Source organism: Danio rerio, chromosome 17, assembly GCF_049306965.1.
Source record: "Danio rerio strain Tuebingen ecotype United States chromosome 17, GRCz12tu, whole genome shotgun sequence".
Taxonomy (NCBI): domain Eukaryota; kingdom Metazoa; phylum Chordata; class Actinopteri; order Cypriniformes; family Danionidae; genus Danio; species Danio rerio.
In genome coordinates, this window is record NC_133192.1 from 44,954,625 (window position 1) to 44,972,490 (window position 17,866).

The following is a 17,866-nucleotide window of genomic DNA, read 5'->3' on the forward strand; positions in this document are numbered from 1 at the left end:
GAGTTTTTTTTTCAACACATTTATAAACATAATAGTTTTAATAACTTCTAACTGATTTATTTTATCGTCGCCATGATGACAGTAATATTTTACTACATGATTTTCAAGATACTAGTCTTCAGCTTAAAGTGACATTTAAAATGACATGTAACTAGATTCAATAGGCAAGTTAGGGTAATTAGGTAAAGCATTGTTTGACAATGGTTTGTTAAAATTGCTTAGGGTGGCTAATAATGTTAAAAATAAAAACTGCTTTTATTCTACCTAAAATAAAACAAATAAGACTTTCCCCAGAAGAATAATGAAAAAAATATAACAAAAAAGATCTAATAAATAAATCTGACAATAATGTTTACTCTAATACAGAAGGATAATAATTTTGACTTCAATAGTATAGCGTTTCAAAATAAATCAAACACCGCTTTTTTATTGCACTGCATTCAAGTCACAAGATTATTTATTGTTATTTTTGACCAATGAATGCATGATTACTAAAAAAAAAATACGGTAACACTTTATAATAACTACACATTATGAGCCATTTATTAAGCATTAGCAAATAGTGAATTCATTATCTGTTAAGCATTAACTTTACATTAATAAGCGTTGGTAAGCAGTTTATAACTGCAGCTACAAATGCTCTATTCTTGACATACAAACATATTTAAAATGTGCTTAATAATTGTACTTTCATGTTTAGTTAACAATTTATTTTTCATTACTAAATTAAGTATCACATTAGTTACAAACCATTTGTATAAGAGTAGTTGAGGGTTTTTAGGATCATTCAGAATGATTTAGTAAATAATTAATAAACTATTAAAATTAACGTTTATATGTCTTATTATTCAGGCATATATTAATGGTTACTATGTATGTTAATAAATGCTTTATTAACTCAACTTCATCTAGTTTTGTGACCTAATCTAAAGTGAGGACTATTGATGCTTTATAAATCCCTTATAAATGACAATTAAAATGCTGAGTTAAATTCTAAACAGGAAAAATGACATTATTCATTCCTATTAGTTTAAAGATACACAAATGAAACTGTACTTCAAATGAAAAATAAATCTTTGCAAGCCTAAATAAAAATTCACTGTAGAGTTTAAACATTGCATGTTATTATTTTGTTAAATTATTATACTGTTGTTTTATCCAGTTGGATGTCGTATCTTGACACTCAAGTTATTCAGCGATGTTTAAACTTTAGAGTTATTTTACTTTTTAGAAAAGATTGCAAATATTATAGTTCATTTAATTCTGAGCCTTTAATTGTCATTTCTAAGGGATTTATAAAGCATGAATAGTCCTCACTTTAGATTGGGTCACAAAACTGCATGAAGTTGAGTTAATAAAGCATTTATTAACATATTAGTTAACTATTAGTATATGCCTGAATGATAAGACATATAAATGTTGATTTCAATAGTTTATTAATCATTTACTAACTTATTCTGAATGATCATAAAAACCATCAACTACTCTTAAATACAAATGGTTTGTAAATAATGCAATACTTAATTTAGTAATGAAAAATAAATCATTAACTAAGTATGAAAATACAATTATTAAACACATTTTATAGGTGCTTACAAGTCAAGAATAGAGCATTTGTAGCTGCAGTTATAAACTGCTTACTAACGTTTATTAATGTAGAGTTAAAGCTTAACAGATAATGAATTCACTATTTGCTAATGCTTAATAAATGATTTATAGTGTGTAGTTATTATAAAATGCTACCAAAAATACTAGGTTCATTGCACACAGACTCAGAATTTTGTTTAAGTATATGAATATGACAAAAAACGCATTCGGAATTGATTGTGCAAAGACATTTAGTGCAATATACTTAAAATAGTAATAATATTAATCTGATCATAATTGAGAAAATGTTCCTGCTCTACTTGAGTGTTTTACCTTAAAGAGCCAGGAGGCCAACATACGCAGAGGAGGGATGAACAAGGGTTTGACCATGGCTGTGTCTGAATCCACTCTGATCCCAAGATTATCTCTGATCTGAAACAGAAGAACAAGAAATTCTCATTAACCTCTTGAAGTTGACTACAAACGATGGCTCACAATATATAGTCAATTACAAAACAGTTTCTTTCAATATTACCATTTTAACTGTATTTTCAAGCAAACTAATGCAGATTATGAGGGAATCTCACCTTGGCCAGCTTGTGCCAGAGCTCATAGAGGTAACTGAAGACCTTGGCGTGGATGCGGGCACAGCGGATGCTGTTCACATCACCAAGAATACCCAGAATCCTCCTCCAGAGAACGAAGGCCGAGTCCGCATGCCAACCAGTCAAACTGCCACCGGCGATAATGCTGATGTCATCAGCCAGAAACTCACTGCTGTCTGTGAGGAAGAGCAAACACACAGAGAGAAGGGTTACATTACGTGAAGTAAAACAAACACACAAAGAATGTTTTTTTTCTGTTAAGCCAAAGACACACAAAGCTGATGTCAAAGAGGTTTTTTAACAACTGTGTTGCTCGACTGCATCTGGGCCAAAAAGCTGCATGGGAACTAGTAGACAACAGCTGAGCTGACTGAAATGAAAAAAAGTGATCTCTGCATCTGGGTTAAGCGGGTCGCACACCGAATGCCCCGCACAGCACCACGACAAGGTGCGCACACGACAGTTAGAAGTATCGCACACCAGACATGCACATTCGAATGTCACTTAATATGTAACTAAATTCTAAAATGCGCGAGGATGTGTGGAGCTGCATGCTGCGGAGCGGCGCCGAAAGCCATATTGGTATAGGATGCACTTCTCTATGCCCGCAAGTAGCGGAATTTTGATTAATCACTCAGTCAAACTATCTAGAAAACATTTTAAGACCCAGCAGCTCTCCAAAAACAAAGCTAATCCATAAATATCATTAGGACCCACACAGACCGCAGGTTGAGCTGGCAGCTATCTCTCTGCAACTCTTGCATGGTCGCCCACGGAAGCTAAGCAGGGCTGCGCTGTTCAGTACCTGGATGGCAGACCACATGGGAAAGCTAGGTTGCTGCCAGAAGTGGTGTTATTGAGGCCAGCAGGGGGCTCCCAACCTGCAGTCTGTGTGGGTCCTAATGCCCCAGTATAGTGACAGGGACTCTATACTGCTCAGTGAGCACAGTCTTTCGGATGAGATGTTAAACCGAGGTTCTGACTCTCTGTGGTCATTAAAAATCCCAGGATGTCCTGGAGTAGGGGTTTCACCCCGGCATCCTGGCCAAATTTGCCCACTGGTCACTGTGAATCATGGCCTCTTAACTATCCCCAATATCATAGCTTCTTCACTCTGTCTCCTCTCCACCAATCAGCTGGTGTGTGGTTTGCAGTCTGGTGCAAAATCGCTGCAGTCGCGTTATTTAGGTACATGCTGCACACTGGTGGTGGACGAGGAGACGAGCAACTCTGTTTAGCTTCAGTGGGCAACCATGTGAGAGTTGCAGAGAGCTAGCTGCCAGCCAACAAAAATCTACTATGAATTGTATAACATAGCATACGATGAAGTGTTATTTTACGTTTGATTACTTAATTTCTGTACCTAAATATAATGTTTGACCCATACACTTAATAGGTTGACTTGAAACACCCAGGCAAGTGTGTTGAGGCAAGTTGGAGCTAATCTCTGCATGGACACCGGCCCTCTAGGACCGAGATTGGTGACCCCTGCTCTACTCTATTTGACCATCCTTGTAATTTATTTATTATATTTTATGCGTGATTCAGTCGCTACTGAATCAGTCCGATCAATCCAAATGAATAAATTATTTTCAAAAAGAGCCATGTCAAGACGTGAAATTGTATTGATATCTCAAAATATTGTAGAAAAACAGAATATTGTCATGTCAGACTTTTCCAGTATTATGCTAATGCAGCATTTTATTTATAATTCTTTTTTTTTTTTTACTTACACCTTTATTGTACCTGGAAAACCTCTTGATATTTGTAATCTCTTTTTCAAAAGTGTCCTGGACAAACAAACTATAATCAACACAGCTACATATCAAAATTAATCACCACAAAACGCAGTTAAAAAAATACATCATAGTACTGTACCACCAAAAAATAACCAGGTTACAAACAAAATACGCAATGAGTATGTGAATTATTTCAAGACATAACAAAAGACAACATAAATCTCTGTCAGCAAACAGCATTTCGCATGAGGGTTTGAGGGATGGAGGAAAAGTGAATACAGAAGATGAGGGAGGATGAGTGCAATACCCAGATGCTGAGGCATGTTCATGGCATCCTCCAGGAGCTGAGGGCCCTCACAGCAGCCATGAGGCACCAGAAGAGCCGGAGACACTGGGGGAAAGTGAGGAGACCCTACACACACATACATACACACACAACACAACACAACACAACACAGTGAAGGATGGGAGCATGGTGGACACACATTTACATGAACACACTTTCAGACACACTCCGAAATCCAGAAGCAAACTAATTTAAGGCTGTGATCCTTCATTTATTTTTGGCAAATAATTGAACCAAAAATAAATAAATAAATAAAAATTTGCTGTTAATTTCCTTTTACTGAATCTCTTCCAGATGTAAGCGGTGTTCTTCCATCAGTAGAACATTACAAATTATTTAAAATGAAACTCATGATCATTAGTTATTCCTATTATGCAAGTCAAAAGATATCAATCATTTAAGAGTCAATAATAATAAAAAAAGCATTTACTGGCTAAATGAAAATGAATACTTGTCTGATGATGCACTTAGGCTATGTTAATTTTGATAGCCAATTTTATATTTAGTTCTGAGACATTTGACTCTATTCATTTTGTTTTTAGTCATGTTTTATTCTTATGAATCATTGTAGTTTTTGCCTAGTTTTAGTAGACTAAGAGAGCATCAACATATAGTGCCATGTCTTTTGCGAGTTAAGTTCATTATTTCCAATGGGCATTTTCCAGGTGCTCCCAGTTGGAAACCTCTCAACTTTTTAGAATGTCGAGTCATTTGACTTGAACTAACTAAACAGCTTCATGCTTTGTGTGGAGCGTACACATTTTGGTAATAATGGTAAACTAATTGCCAAACACAGCATACCCAAACACTGCAGTGCTTTTTTGATTTTCTCCATAAATAAAACTTGTATCAGAGCTGCAGCAATGGTTTGTCAGTTTGTCATCCTCTGAAAAAACGATTGATGGTTGTTCACATTTTGTGCAACGCTGTTCAAATAGCAATTCAAGAGGGGTGTCCTCCAATCTCACTACATGAAAGTGTATGAGATGATAGATAGATAGATAGATAGATAGATAGATAGATAGATAGATAGATAGATAGATAGATAGATAGATAGATAGATAGATAGATAGATAGATAGATAGATAGATAGATAGATAGATAGATAGATAGATAGATAGATAGATAGATAGATAGATAGATAGATAGATAGATAGATAGATAGATAGATAGATAGATAGATATTTGTTTAAAAAAATAGATTTGTCCACCTGTTGGGTTTTGGCCATATGCATGTGTGTTTGGACATAACTTTTTTTGACCTCTCTCCGTTATTATTGTTCATTTATTAATTTGCTGGAAATTAAAACTGAATTTAGAAATAGCTATGAAACAAATCGTCGTGCTTAACAAACAAAATTAAAAATGTAGACTAATGGATGTCTTCAGTGGTGTGTGTACACATCATTTCCTTACCCACGAAAGTGAAGGAGTGATGAGTAAAAGTGAAGAAAAAGAAAAAGTAAAGAGGCTGAATGGAGGAAGCTTACTCTATATCCTTGCGCTTTAGACTTTGCGCCTAGATCGTTAAAATAGAGCCTGTTGTGTTTGTCAGCAGCAGTGGTCAAAGAACCATATGGTTAACTATTAAATCTCAATCGTTTAACATTGCACGTGCTGTAGCTTTGATAGTTTGTAACTGGAATTTTGCCATTTTGAATTCAGATCTGTCATCCATGGGCATTCTTTTTTTGTTGTTGAATCTTTAGTAACTACTGACTTGCCATAAGCGGCATGAATCACCTCATTTGCTTCAGCTAAAGAAAGTCTATTTAAAATATTTTACAAAAACAGGTAATCTACACCTCTTATGAATGAGTCCAATAATAGCAGATTTTCATTTTTAGTTAAAACCTGTACCTTGCCCATTGATTTCAACAAAATACTTTATTTGTAAATGTAAACTTTACGGATTCCATATTTCCAGTTTTCTTTCTTTTTAAACAACTTTTTTTTTTTTTTAATAATAATTATTTTTCGGGGTTTTCACCTTTATTGGACAAGACAGTAGAGAGTATTGACAAAAAAGCATGGGGAGCAAAGAGAGGGGAAGGATCGGTAAAGGAAATAGAAAATGTGGTTCGTATGTGCATTTTATTTATTTATTTATTTATTTATTTATTTATTTATTTATTTATTTATTTATTTATTTATTTATTTATTTATTTATTTATGAGTTTAAAATAAGAAATGTGAGGCTTTGCAAGTTATTCAGCAAATCTTGAGCGATATAAACAATATAAGTACATTCAGAAAAAAATATTATAGAGATTAATCATAATCAACTTGTGAAACTCTGGGCTAGCCAATCAAAAGTTTCTCTTTTTTTGCATAACGTACTGCTATTGTCTTCTCACATTCAAAACACTGAGAGCGAAGCAATGGGCAACAACGTACACATGGAGGAACAATACAGCAGTCGATCATGTGTTTAGGGTATACTGCAGGACACAGATGTGGATGACCGATAGCTAGATGAAGGCTCAGAATTTTGGAGAGAAATGCTGTACCTGCCAGTGCTTCAGTGTGGCTGAGCAGGAGACTCCTCTGGCTCACCGTGTCTGCTGTAACACTCATGCTCATGCTCACGTCTTGAGTCGAGGGAGAGTCCGGCTCTTCCTCCAGCGTGTGCCACGACAGCAGACCCACTTCTGCCTCATTCAGATAGCCATTGGACGTCTCACTGCTCACACTCTCACCTGAACACATACGCACACAGCTCACAGAGTGCCCTCTGGTCATCAGAGGAGATTTACTACTAATCACAGATTACCTTTACTAAATTGTCTTTTCAAATTTGATTTACTGTACAGACCTAGTATATATATATATATATATATATATATATATATATATATATATATATATATATATGTGTGTGTGTGTGTGTATACACACACACACACACACACACACACACACACACACAAACACACACACAAACACACATACACACACACTGTTAGAACCATAAATATTTGGACATTGACATTTTTCTAACATTTTTGGCTCTATACACCAACAAAATCAAATTTGAAAGGAAACAAACAAAATGTGCTTTAACTGCAGACTGTCAGCTTTCATTTAAGGGGATTTCCAAATCAGGTGAACGCTGTGGGATTTACAACAGTTTGAATACTGCATGTGCCTCACACTTGTTAAGGGTCCAAAAGTAATTGCACAGAATAATAATCATAATTCAAGCTTTCCCTTTTTAGTACTTGGTTGCAAATCCTTTGCAGTCAATTACAGCCTGAAGTCTGGAACGCAGATATATCACCAGATGCTGGGTTTCATTCCTGGTGGTGCTCTGCCAGACCTCTACAGCAAGTTCAGTTTCTTCTTGTTCAGTTTCTCTACAGTCTTCAGTTTCTTCCTGCTCTTGGGGCATTCTCCCTTTAGCAAATAAAATGCAAGTTCAACCAGATTCAGGTCAGGTGATTGATTTGGCCATAGTATAACATTCCACTTCTTTCCCTTCAAAACCACTTTGGGTCATTCTCCATCTGCACTATGAAGTGTTTTCCAATGAGTTCTGAACAAGCGGCAACCTCCCGCTCTCCCTCGGGTAGCCAATACGGAAGTAACTAAAACTGCAATTCATTGACTGACCTTGGGGGGTTGGCTCCAGGAAGTGCAGGTCATTTCTGACTGCAATGGGAAATTGGCCATTTTTACAGCTGATAAAAACATGTTTACAGCCTGGTACAAAAGACGGCTTTGGTGCAAATAGCCATGATTAACCTTCATGACAACTGTGAGGAGGCGAATTTTTTTATAACTCATCCGTTTAGTTTTTATTAAGTTTTATTAAGTCTGCATAATTAAGGGCGTGGCCACTTGAGTGACAGCTAGGTCTCGCTGCTCGCTGTCTCGTCACCTCAGCTGATTACGGCTAATTAGCCGATGATCTCGGCATATACATCACATTTTTGTGTTTGTTAATGTTTCTCTACACAGTCAATTGTCTTTTGGGATTATTTCCTACAATTATCAGATGATATAGATGCTTTGTTCACTTTATTGTGCTCACAAACCATTCACGTGGCTTCTGTTCCCCTGGTGAGTGAAATTATACAATTGTATACCATCTCTATAAATGTATTTGTTTTATTTTAAGATCATTTATCATTTATAATGTTCTTTAGAGCTGTTATGCCCTTCAGAAGCTGGCATTTACTAACACATACTATATCTGAAGTGTTTGGACGTACTTCGCGTTTTCCTCCTGTAGAAAAACGTCATAAGAACAATACTTAGTGGCTCTGTGTATTACAGCAGTGTTTTTAAAAGTCTAAACACTTTATTGATATAGTGTACAGCCAAGCACATGTGGTCAGAACACAAATGAGTCGCAGGTAATGAAGTATTAAGCGTTTCTCTCAAAGTAAAGTGTATCTAAAGCCAGGTCCAATCAAAATGCCAGCACGTGTCCGTAGCTCTGCTCACTCTCCGCCTCTTTGCCCTTGTTTGGTATCACGCCGTGGGTGCTATGACGCGTGAACTTGTGGCTTCTTTTGCGCTCTTCAGAAACCTATGGGTGACATCACGGATACTACGTCCAGATATTTTACAGTCTATGGTTCTGAAGCATTTGGCTTATTATGAGTAGAAAATATTGCCTGAAACACTTTAGAATTCATCCTGCTGCTATTGTCAGCAGTCACATCATCAATAAATACAAGAAAACCAGTTCCATTGACAGCTATACATGATCACGCCATGTCACTACTACTGTATTATCATGCTTCACTGCTTAGGATCATGAGCAGTTCTTTTCCTTCTCCATACTCTTCTCTTCACATCACTCTGGTACAAGTTGATCTTAATCTCATTTGTCCATAGAATGTTGTTCCAGCCCTATGAAGGCTTTTTTAGAACTCTTATCTAGCCTTCCTTCTTTTGAGGCCCACCAATCGTTTACATCTTGTGGTGAACCCTCTGCATTTACTCTGGTGTTGTCTTCTCTTGATTACTTTACCAGTGTGTAACAAACTGGTTCTTTTTTGTTTTTCTCCTGTTGTGCTCAACGAACAACCAAATGACCAGAGAAGGGTCTCAGGATCTTAAGGTTAACTTCACACCTTTTTCTATATTTCAGGAGGTAAAACATTGACCCTTAAGCATGACCAAATAACCAGAGAAGGTTCTCCGGACCTTAAGATTAACTTTCTCCAAATTTCAGGAGGTACAACATTGACTCTAGATAATCGTGCTGACACTTCAAACCTCAAATTTGTGCTTTGCAATTAGAAATGATGCGCACCTACTGTAGCTGAGAGAGAAGGTGGGCCTGATCAACTCACACTTCACTCTTACCTAATAGGCTGACCTTTGACCAGCACCTAAATTTTGACTGTAAAGATGAGGGTTTCTTGCTGAAACAAGAAACTTGCTGAAGCTCAGCCATGGAATAAGTGCACATCGCCAAGCATTCTCTGGCACTGTTGGTTTTCCAACAGTCTTTAAAGAGAAAAATGATGGCATGTCTCTGAGGTTGTATATACTTATATCAAATTGTTTGGGGTTTCAATATCTGTCTTTTATTCATGTAATCTCATCTTTATTTTGCATTATAAGCTTTTGATGCAATTTTGTTGTATTTTGATTAATGATGTTCATGAGTATGATTCATGATTATTGAATATTAATGTGATAATTGACATTAGCTGTGTGTAACAGCAATAAACAGTCGCATTGCTTGATTAGTATGGTGTATGGACCTTTATTTGGCATCTTCTCTTGTCGATTAGCACCACACTTGTCTCACTTTCATAAACACAAACCATACTAAAACCTTTTTGGTATGCTGAAACATTTTACATACAAACATTTGGGGCTTACTAAAACAAAGGGAAATAATTCTTTGTCATCCACCACAGTTGTTTTCCATGGTCTCACTGGTACATTCTTTCTTTTTAAGACCATGTTTTGACCATGCCTAAAGTTTTTGCTATCTGTCTGATAGGTTTGTTTTGTTTTTTTCAGCCTAATGTTGGCTTACTAGATTGTAAGTGAAAGCTCTTTGGATCTCATCCTGAGAGTTGACAGTAACAGATGCTACAAATCCAAATGCAAATAGCACATTTGAAATTAACTCTGGACCTTTTATCTGCTCATTGTGTATGGGGTAATGAGAGAACAACACACATCTGGCCATGGAACAGCTTAGAAGCCAATTGTCCAATTACTTTTGGACCCTTGACACATGGGAGGCACATATGCAACCTGTTGTAATTCCTACATTGTTAATCTAATTTGGATGTAGGTACCCCCTCAAATTAAAGCTGAAAGTCTTCATTAAATTTCAAATTCATTTTGTTGGTGTAGAGCTAAAAAAAAGAGCCAAAAATGTTAGAATTGTGTCGATATCTAAATATTTATGGACTTAACTGTATATAGCATTTCTCTATGTCAACACACTATGTCAATACTCTTGTTTCTCAGTCATGACATAGTTTAGTTGTTATGATCATCAATATGTTGAGCTAAATTTGTATCTGGCTCATCATGACAGTGGCATGGTTCATGTTTGACCAGAAGAATAAAAAGTATCAGTAGAGATTATGGTACAGCACTCACTTTTCTCTCTGAGTTTCATCTTCAAGAAAGCTGGAGCTCCTTCAGCTGGATAATCCAGATCTGCTGGACTGTTGCTTCGCTCAATCAGAATCTGACAACACAAATAAAACTTCAATACATGCCGAATGACTGACTAGAACAGGGGTGTCCAAACTCGGTCCTGGAGGGCCGGTGTCATGCATAGTTTAGCTCCAACTTTCTTCAACATACCTGCCAAGCAGTTTTTGTATACCTGGTAAGAGCTTGATTAGCTGGTTCAGGTGTGTTTAGTTGGGGTTAGAACTAAAATATGCAGGACACCGGCCTAGGACCAAGTTTGAGCACCCCTGGACTAGAAGAATGTCAATGAGATGTTACTCACCACTGGAGCGTCACTTTCTCTCGTCCCTGCAGAGCTGCTCTCCGATACAGATGATCTGACCAGATCCATACTCTCATCTTTCCTCTGACCTGCATTTGATATACATATACCACATAATACACAGCACACAACCACAGACTGTCTAGAAAATTCAGAAGAATGCTTCATATTGCAGCCTGTAATTGTTCTAATTACATTTGGGCATTAAAGTGTCAAGTGTGATTCCAGCAAATGATTACATAAAATAGAGGTCTGCACGGGACTGTTTTTATAGTCCCGCTCCCGCAAGGTTTTATTCCACACTTAATTGCACCCACAATATATTTAGTCTTTGTTCCCCCGTTGCCCGCTTAGAATAATTTTCTACCCAACCTGACTGTTCCCGCTAAATTCAGATCTGGTTTCCAAAATCTCAGGCTTAAATTGGGTATTACCAAGAGAGAGAGAGTTAACAGATAAAACTGTAGGTTGTACAAGGATTGCAGGCTAAATGTCAGTTTTGTTTACCTTTTTGTGATGAGACATCAGAACCGCCTTATCACATTGTGCTAAGAGTAATTTTTCCCATTTCTATGATGCATGAAAAAAGACTTGCATACTTTAGACTTGCCTGATGTAGGTTTCAAAACAGTAAATTGACCAGTTTCTAATGCAAGCTTGAACGTCCTTCATGGACAGTGCATATTCAGAATCAGAAAGGGCTTTATTGCCAGGTTTTTGTTCACAAATACGAGGAATTTGTTTTTGTGACAGAGCTTCAACAGTGCAACAGAATTACAGAGACAGGACAATAAACAGATAATAAATATATAAAAAGGCAGTAAGTAGTGAATGCAAATATACAAATAGACAAGTGTATGTAGAGGTATATTACTATATACAATGTTATATGTGCAGCTGTTATGTGCAAAGTATATGTGTATAAAAGTGTATGGCATGTAGTAATGCTTGTTCCACAATTATTATTATCAAGTGTTCATGAGATGGGTTGCCTGAGGGAAGAAACTGTTTCTGTGTCGGGCTGTTCTGGTGTGAAGTGCTCTGTAGCGTCGAACAGAAGGTAACAGTTCAAAGAGGCAGTGTGCTGGGTGTGAGGGGTCCAGAGGGATTTTGGCACCCCTTCTGCTCGCTTTGGATAAGTACAGTTCTTGGAAGTAGGGAGGGTTGTACCGATGATTTGCTCAATTTAGTTTGGTAAAGCTAGCTCAGAGGAACATTATGCAGAAGATGTGTGCATAGACAAAAAAAAAAAAAACATGCAGAAAGCACTGGTCATGCATTCAGCTTGTGTAACATTCGTGAGCACTTGCTGTACCGATGCTCAATAAGAATGAAGAGATTACAGAATGTTCCAAAATAGCATCAGGACTGGGGAATGCTATACTGTTATTTACCACCGCTATACTATACTGTTTATTACCACCCGTTCTCGATCAAATTACACCAGAGTTACTGACCACTACCACGATTTATTCGGAAATTTATTCCTACGCCAAGAAATCTGGTCGGGTCCTGTGGCTCCTACGTTACAGCAGTAGTAATGCAGACCTCTTACATGAAATTGTGTTGTAGTGCATGTGTGAGAGAGAGATAGTGTCTGAGTCTTTGACATATTGAGAATGTTGTACAGACTCAAACCTTCATTTCAGTATATGTTTTACAGTATACTTTGTGTTGGACAAATAAATAGTAAAAAAGAATGCTTAGAATTTCTGCATTTCCCATGTATTTCTTATGGGTGTCCATTTTTGGGCACAAAGTGAAAATTAAGTAGTTTTCTTTTTTTTGACCACATAACTTTGTTGAATATAGTCTTGTCTTTTTTATGTATTCAAATTGCAAAAACTAGCCAAGTATTGAACTGCTAAGATAAAAGTAACAATTTATAAAATCTAAACTAGAAGATTTTGGCCCCCAAAAAGTCATTTAAGGATGTCCTCACATAAGGCTATTTGAACTGTTTCCAAGTTCGTTTGACAAATGAGAGTGCTCCAAATCGTGCCCAGGTATAGTTCAATTGACCCTATCCTCATTGAAAGAGGTGGTCCAGACCTCGGTTCGGTTGGGCTTTGGCACAGTACACTTGTAGTGTGAGTGCAAACTGTGCCTGAAACTGAAGATGCGATTTCACTTTTTAGAGACTGCTTCAAATCATTTATTAATCATTATTACTTTTCAATGAACACAATCTCTTATAGTTTATTAAAGATGCAAAGCCCTCACTGTGCATTACCTGCCACCTTCAGCAAACCTCCTAATACGTGCAGCAATATGAGTTAAGAAAGTTTATGAGAGTTAAAAGTGATGTATCAGTTCAATAAATAAATTTGATTGTATGTCAACGCATCACAAACGACTTAAAATAATATAATAATAATAATATAACTTTAATAACAATAATTCCTTACATTTATATAGTTTCTTTCTAGACACTCAAAGTGCTTTACACAATAGAATCTACTACTATTTTTTTTTTTTTTTTTTTTTTTGAAGGACATCTTGGGATTTTTAATGACCACAGGGCCTCGGTTTATCATCTCATCTGAACTGAGCAGTATAGAGTCCCCATCAATATACTGGGGCATTAGGACCCACGCAGACAGCAGGTTAAGCGCCCACTGCTAGCCTCACTAACACCACTTTCAGCAGCAACCTAGCTTTCCCATGTGGTCTCCCATCCAGGTACTAACCGGGTGCAGCCCTGCTTAGCTTCAGTGGGCGACCATGTGAGAGTTGCAGAGAGCTAGCTGCTGGCTAAAGCAATCATCACTGTACTGAGTGACAGCGCTTCACTTCCTATCTGAAGTCACATCATCAATTGACGTAAGCGTGCTTAGGCTCAGACGGTAAAATGCAAATGTGAGTTCAGGCAGTCACAAGAGAGGGGAGGGGGAGAATCGTGCCTGGCATAGTTCAATGCAACTGTGCCTATTGTGAGTACACCCTAATATGCTTTAGGGTAAAGCAGTCAATAAGAGACGATTAAGAGCAAAGCAGTAGGAATTAGAAGTTGGAAGAAACATTGACTTGTCTATTGTGATTCTGAGCTCTAGTGATTCTCAATCATTTCTCAAAAGTTTAGAATTGATTCTGTATTCAAATTATATTGTGACGGTGCAAGTCTGGATGGGCCCAAGTTAGAAACAAAATTAAAATAATAACAATAATAATAATGATCATAATAATAATAAGCATTGACAAATGTTTCCGAATTCAATTCATTTGGACAAAGATGGATGAACGAAAGACTATTAAAGACTATTCATCTATTGTGAGAGCAATATGAACTGTTTAAATACAGAAGTGTATTTTTTGAAAAAGTATTGCCCCGGGACAGCTCTTTTTACATTTATTTAAGTGAGTATGCTAAATATATATATATATATATATATATATATATATATATATATATATATATATATATATATATATATATATATATATATATATAAACATTTTTTTTCAAAATTTCAGTGAAACCGTTGTTTTTACCACTACAACACAGTTGTCAAACTCATTTCCTGGAGGGCCATAGGTAAAGCCTACAGGTAAAGCCTGGTTTATACTCCTGGGTCAAGTGATCAGCATGACCCACGGCGCAATCCTTGCGCGTAGCCGTGAATTTATACTTCTGCGCGCTGTTTCTGTTGCTCTGCAATAGCACTTCTGAAACACTAGCTGGCAGTAGATGTTTATGTTTCTCTGTGTCGAGTTTCTCCGATGGTGTATTTTTTTTTTTTTTTTCTGAATGCTTCCTTAATATACACGTGGATCAAATTTGCTCATTTTGAGGCGGAAACCGACGGATGGGCAATAACTTTAATCAAAAGGTAAACACAAAACAACAGTCTCCATCCGGAGCTCCTTCACGGGACTCCACACTTGTAAACACCCACTGCATTGAGCTTGCACGGCTCTCACCTCCGCCCATGCTCTTCAGCGCTACCAAGCCGACAAATCACAGAGCTTGCACTACGCAGAGGTGAGCGTCAACGTAACCTATGGCCACAGTTATGCGTTCACTCGTAGGCGGTGCCGTAGCATACGCATGCGGTTGACGCAGAAGTATAAATCTGCCTTGAGTGTGTTAAAGCAGCGGCCCACCAGGAGTTTGACATGCCTGCCCTTGAGTATTATTTGTGAGTGTGTGCCGGTACCTGTAAAGGTGTCGTTGATTTGCTGTGTGATGTCAGAGGTGCTGCTGCTGCGGGGCAGAGGACTGTCACCATCACCCATCTCACACTCCGACAGCTGACACTCTTCCACATCTACAGGACACACACATACACACACTTCAGGAATAGCACAGGCCAAAGGAAAAACCTTTGATGAACTACATACTAAATGGAAAACAGTACATGTGGTAAACCTGATTCAATAACAGAAGCTTTTTACAGGCAGTTCTGAGCACATGATTATTCAAATGTTGAATGATCGATGAGAATGCAAAAAAAAAAAAGTTGATTAAAGAACCCTGGGTGTTAAAAAAAAGTAATGACTTCCATTTATGTCACCTGAATTACAGTTTTGACACTAGAAATGAGTATTTTGCATCTCCAAAATAAACCTTTATTATTATTATTATTATTATTATTATTGTTGTTGTTGTTGTTGTTTATTATTATTATTATTATTATTATTATTATAAAAATAATAATATTCTTTCTTTGTATATTTAGGGACATTTTGTCTTGCAAAAATTATTTAAAAGACCTCTGCTATACGTGTCTTTGACTGTCTCCGCTTTCTGAGATTTAGCTTAAATGATTATGAAACAATTGAAATAGAAGACCAATTTATATTTTATAAAGGGCTTTACTTTAAGTTAAAGAAACAGTTGCATAAAAACCCATTTTCTGTAATATTTTTAATTTCAGTAATAAAAAATACATTTTCAGTCTGTCCTTACATTCTGGTCAACTTTTACATCCATAACCATTTAGAAAGCACAGATAGAAAAAGTATGTAGCTTGCTTAAAGTAATTTCAATTCTTCTGGAGGAAAGCTGGAGGGTGTTGAGGCATGTCATTTATTCTTATCTTATTATTTGATCAAAATGTTTTGGATAAACCAATAGTAGATTTATTTATTGTCATAATTTAGTCAATTTCTCTGAGCAAAATAACTAACATTCTGTTCATGGCTGACATGCCGTGTGATGTCTAGTTTGAGGTTATCATCTTTAGCTAAAGTACAAAATGTCAACTCGGTTATTGTTAATTCTGACAATAGAGAAAAAATCACCAATAAATTAAACAACAATTAGCAACAGAATCATATGTTCACATTTAAGCCTTATTTTACATGACTACTGAATTTGGTTTATTGCAAAGTATACATCTGTTGTATATCATACAACATTAAAAGGGACATATTTTGAATTTTTTTTATAAGATTAGAATAAAATAAAGATATAACTTATAAAATAAGTATCTAATGATAACTGTGATAACTTTGATCCAAATTGTGTCGCTTTAGGCCCAATCTGTCAGGTTCTGTTTGTTTTCACCATGTGACCTTCCCCATGTGCTCCATTGTTCCAGTTCCCGTCATTTGTTAATGTTCATTATTTCCACCCGTTTCTCACCCATGTATGTAATCAGTTCAGTTAGTTCCTCGTCTGGTGTTCTCAGTTGTGTCGTCATCACCACTTGTTGTTCCTGTGTTCTCGATGTCCTTCCAAGTGAGTGTTTGTAAATAAACCTACGTGTTTTGATAAATCCTGCTATCCTTTTTGCCTTTCTGAGTGGGTCAAGGCGTTACATAATCTCAATTCTATTTTTGTACCCCTACACTTTCCCCTTGGCCCTTGAAACAGAGTGTGAAGTGGAAGAGCTTCAGATTTTATTTGTCAGATTATAAGAAATGGGACAGCACTACAACACCTGCACATGTCATCATATGTCATTGCGAGCTCGTACTTCCTATGAGATTGACGATGGCGACTGCTGTAGTTATTCCAGTAGCGTTATTATTTGGTATTTATCTTCAGGAAATCACTGAAAGCAACAATTTCATGTCATCATAACGATATGGACCATTTCAATATGGCTGTCACTGGCCCATGAACATTAATTGCTTGTTGTCATATTATTTTTTCACTTTAATACTACTGAAAAAACAAGTTTAAATCAGCCTGAGCTGGTTGGCTGGTTTTAGCTGGATGATTTTGTTTCTGTTTTTAGAGGGGTTTTGGCCACTTCCAGGCTGTTTTTTTAACCATTTCCAGCCTGGTCTTAGCTGGTCAGGCTGGAAAACGACCAGCTAAAACCAGCTTGACCAGCCTGGTTTTAGCTTTTAAGGTTTCTACCTGCCTGATCAGTTAAGACCAGGGAGAAAATGGCTGGAAACCAGCCTGGAAGTGGCCAAAACCCCTTTAAAACCAGCCTGGTCAACCAGCTATAATCAGCCAACCAGTTTAGGCTGGTTTAAGCTTGTTTTTCAGTAAGGAACAAGAGGAAATTTAATGATATCTTAATGATTAAACGACATATTATTTATCAATATGTGGACATTTTTGGATTCTTGGAAGCAATGGCAACTAAAAATGTAATGCAGAAAATAGGTTAAGACTATTGCTAATGTTTACATCCCTTAAAATGGTCTATAATGTGGTAATAGCTCGTAAACTGTACTGTGCATTTAT

General features: G+C 36.7%; 1 protein-coding gene across 20 annotated transcripts in view; it reads right to left on the minus strand.

Moving 5' to 3' along the window:
• The window catches only part of ralgapa2 (Ral GTPase activating protein catalytic subunit alpha 2), a 324,474-nt gene that overhangs the window by 153,745 nt on the left and 152,863 nt on the right, over nt 1-17,866 (minus strand). For 15 of the 20 annotated variants that reach the window (XR_012393091.1, XR_012393092.1, XM_005158906.6 and 12 more), the window contains 7 exons: nt 15,378-15,488; nt 11,221-11,309; nt 10,860-10,950; nt 6,788-6,976; nt 4,239-4,343; nt 2,175-2,368; nt 1,921-2,019 (listed from right to left, as the gene is read on the minus strand). Coding sequence is in view for 18 of the 20 variants with exons in the window: in XM_005158906.6 (XP_005158963.1) it covers nt 1,921-2,019; nt 2,175-2,368; nt 4,239-4,343; nt 6,788-6,976; nt 10,860-10,950; nt 11,221-11,309; nt 15,378-15,488 (878 nt within the window). In the remaining 2 variants the exon portion in view is untranslated. The remainder of the gene's footprint in view (nt 1-1,920; nt 2,020-2,174; nt 2,369-4,238; nt 4,344-6,787; nt 6,977-10,859; nt 10,951-11,220; nt 11,310-15,377; nt 15,489-17,866) is intronic. The other 5 variants (XM_073927824.1, XM_005158905.6, XM_073927825.1 and 2 more) reach the window with 1 other exon arrangement.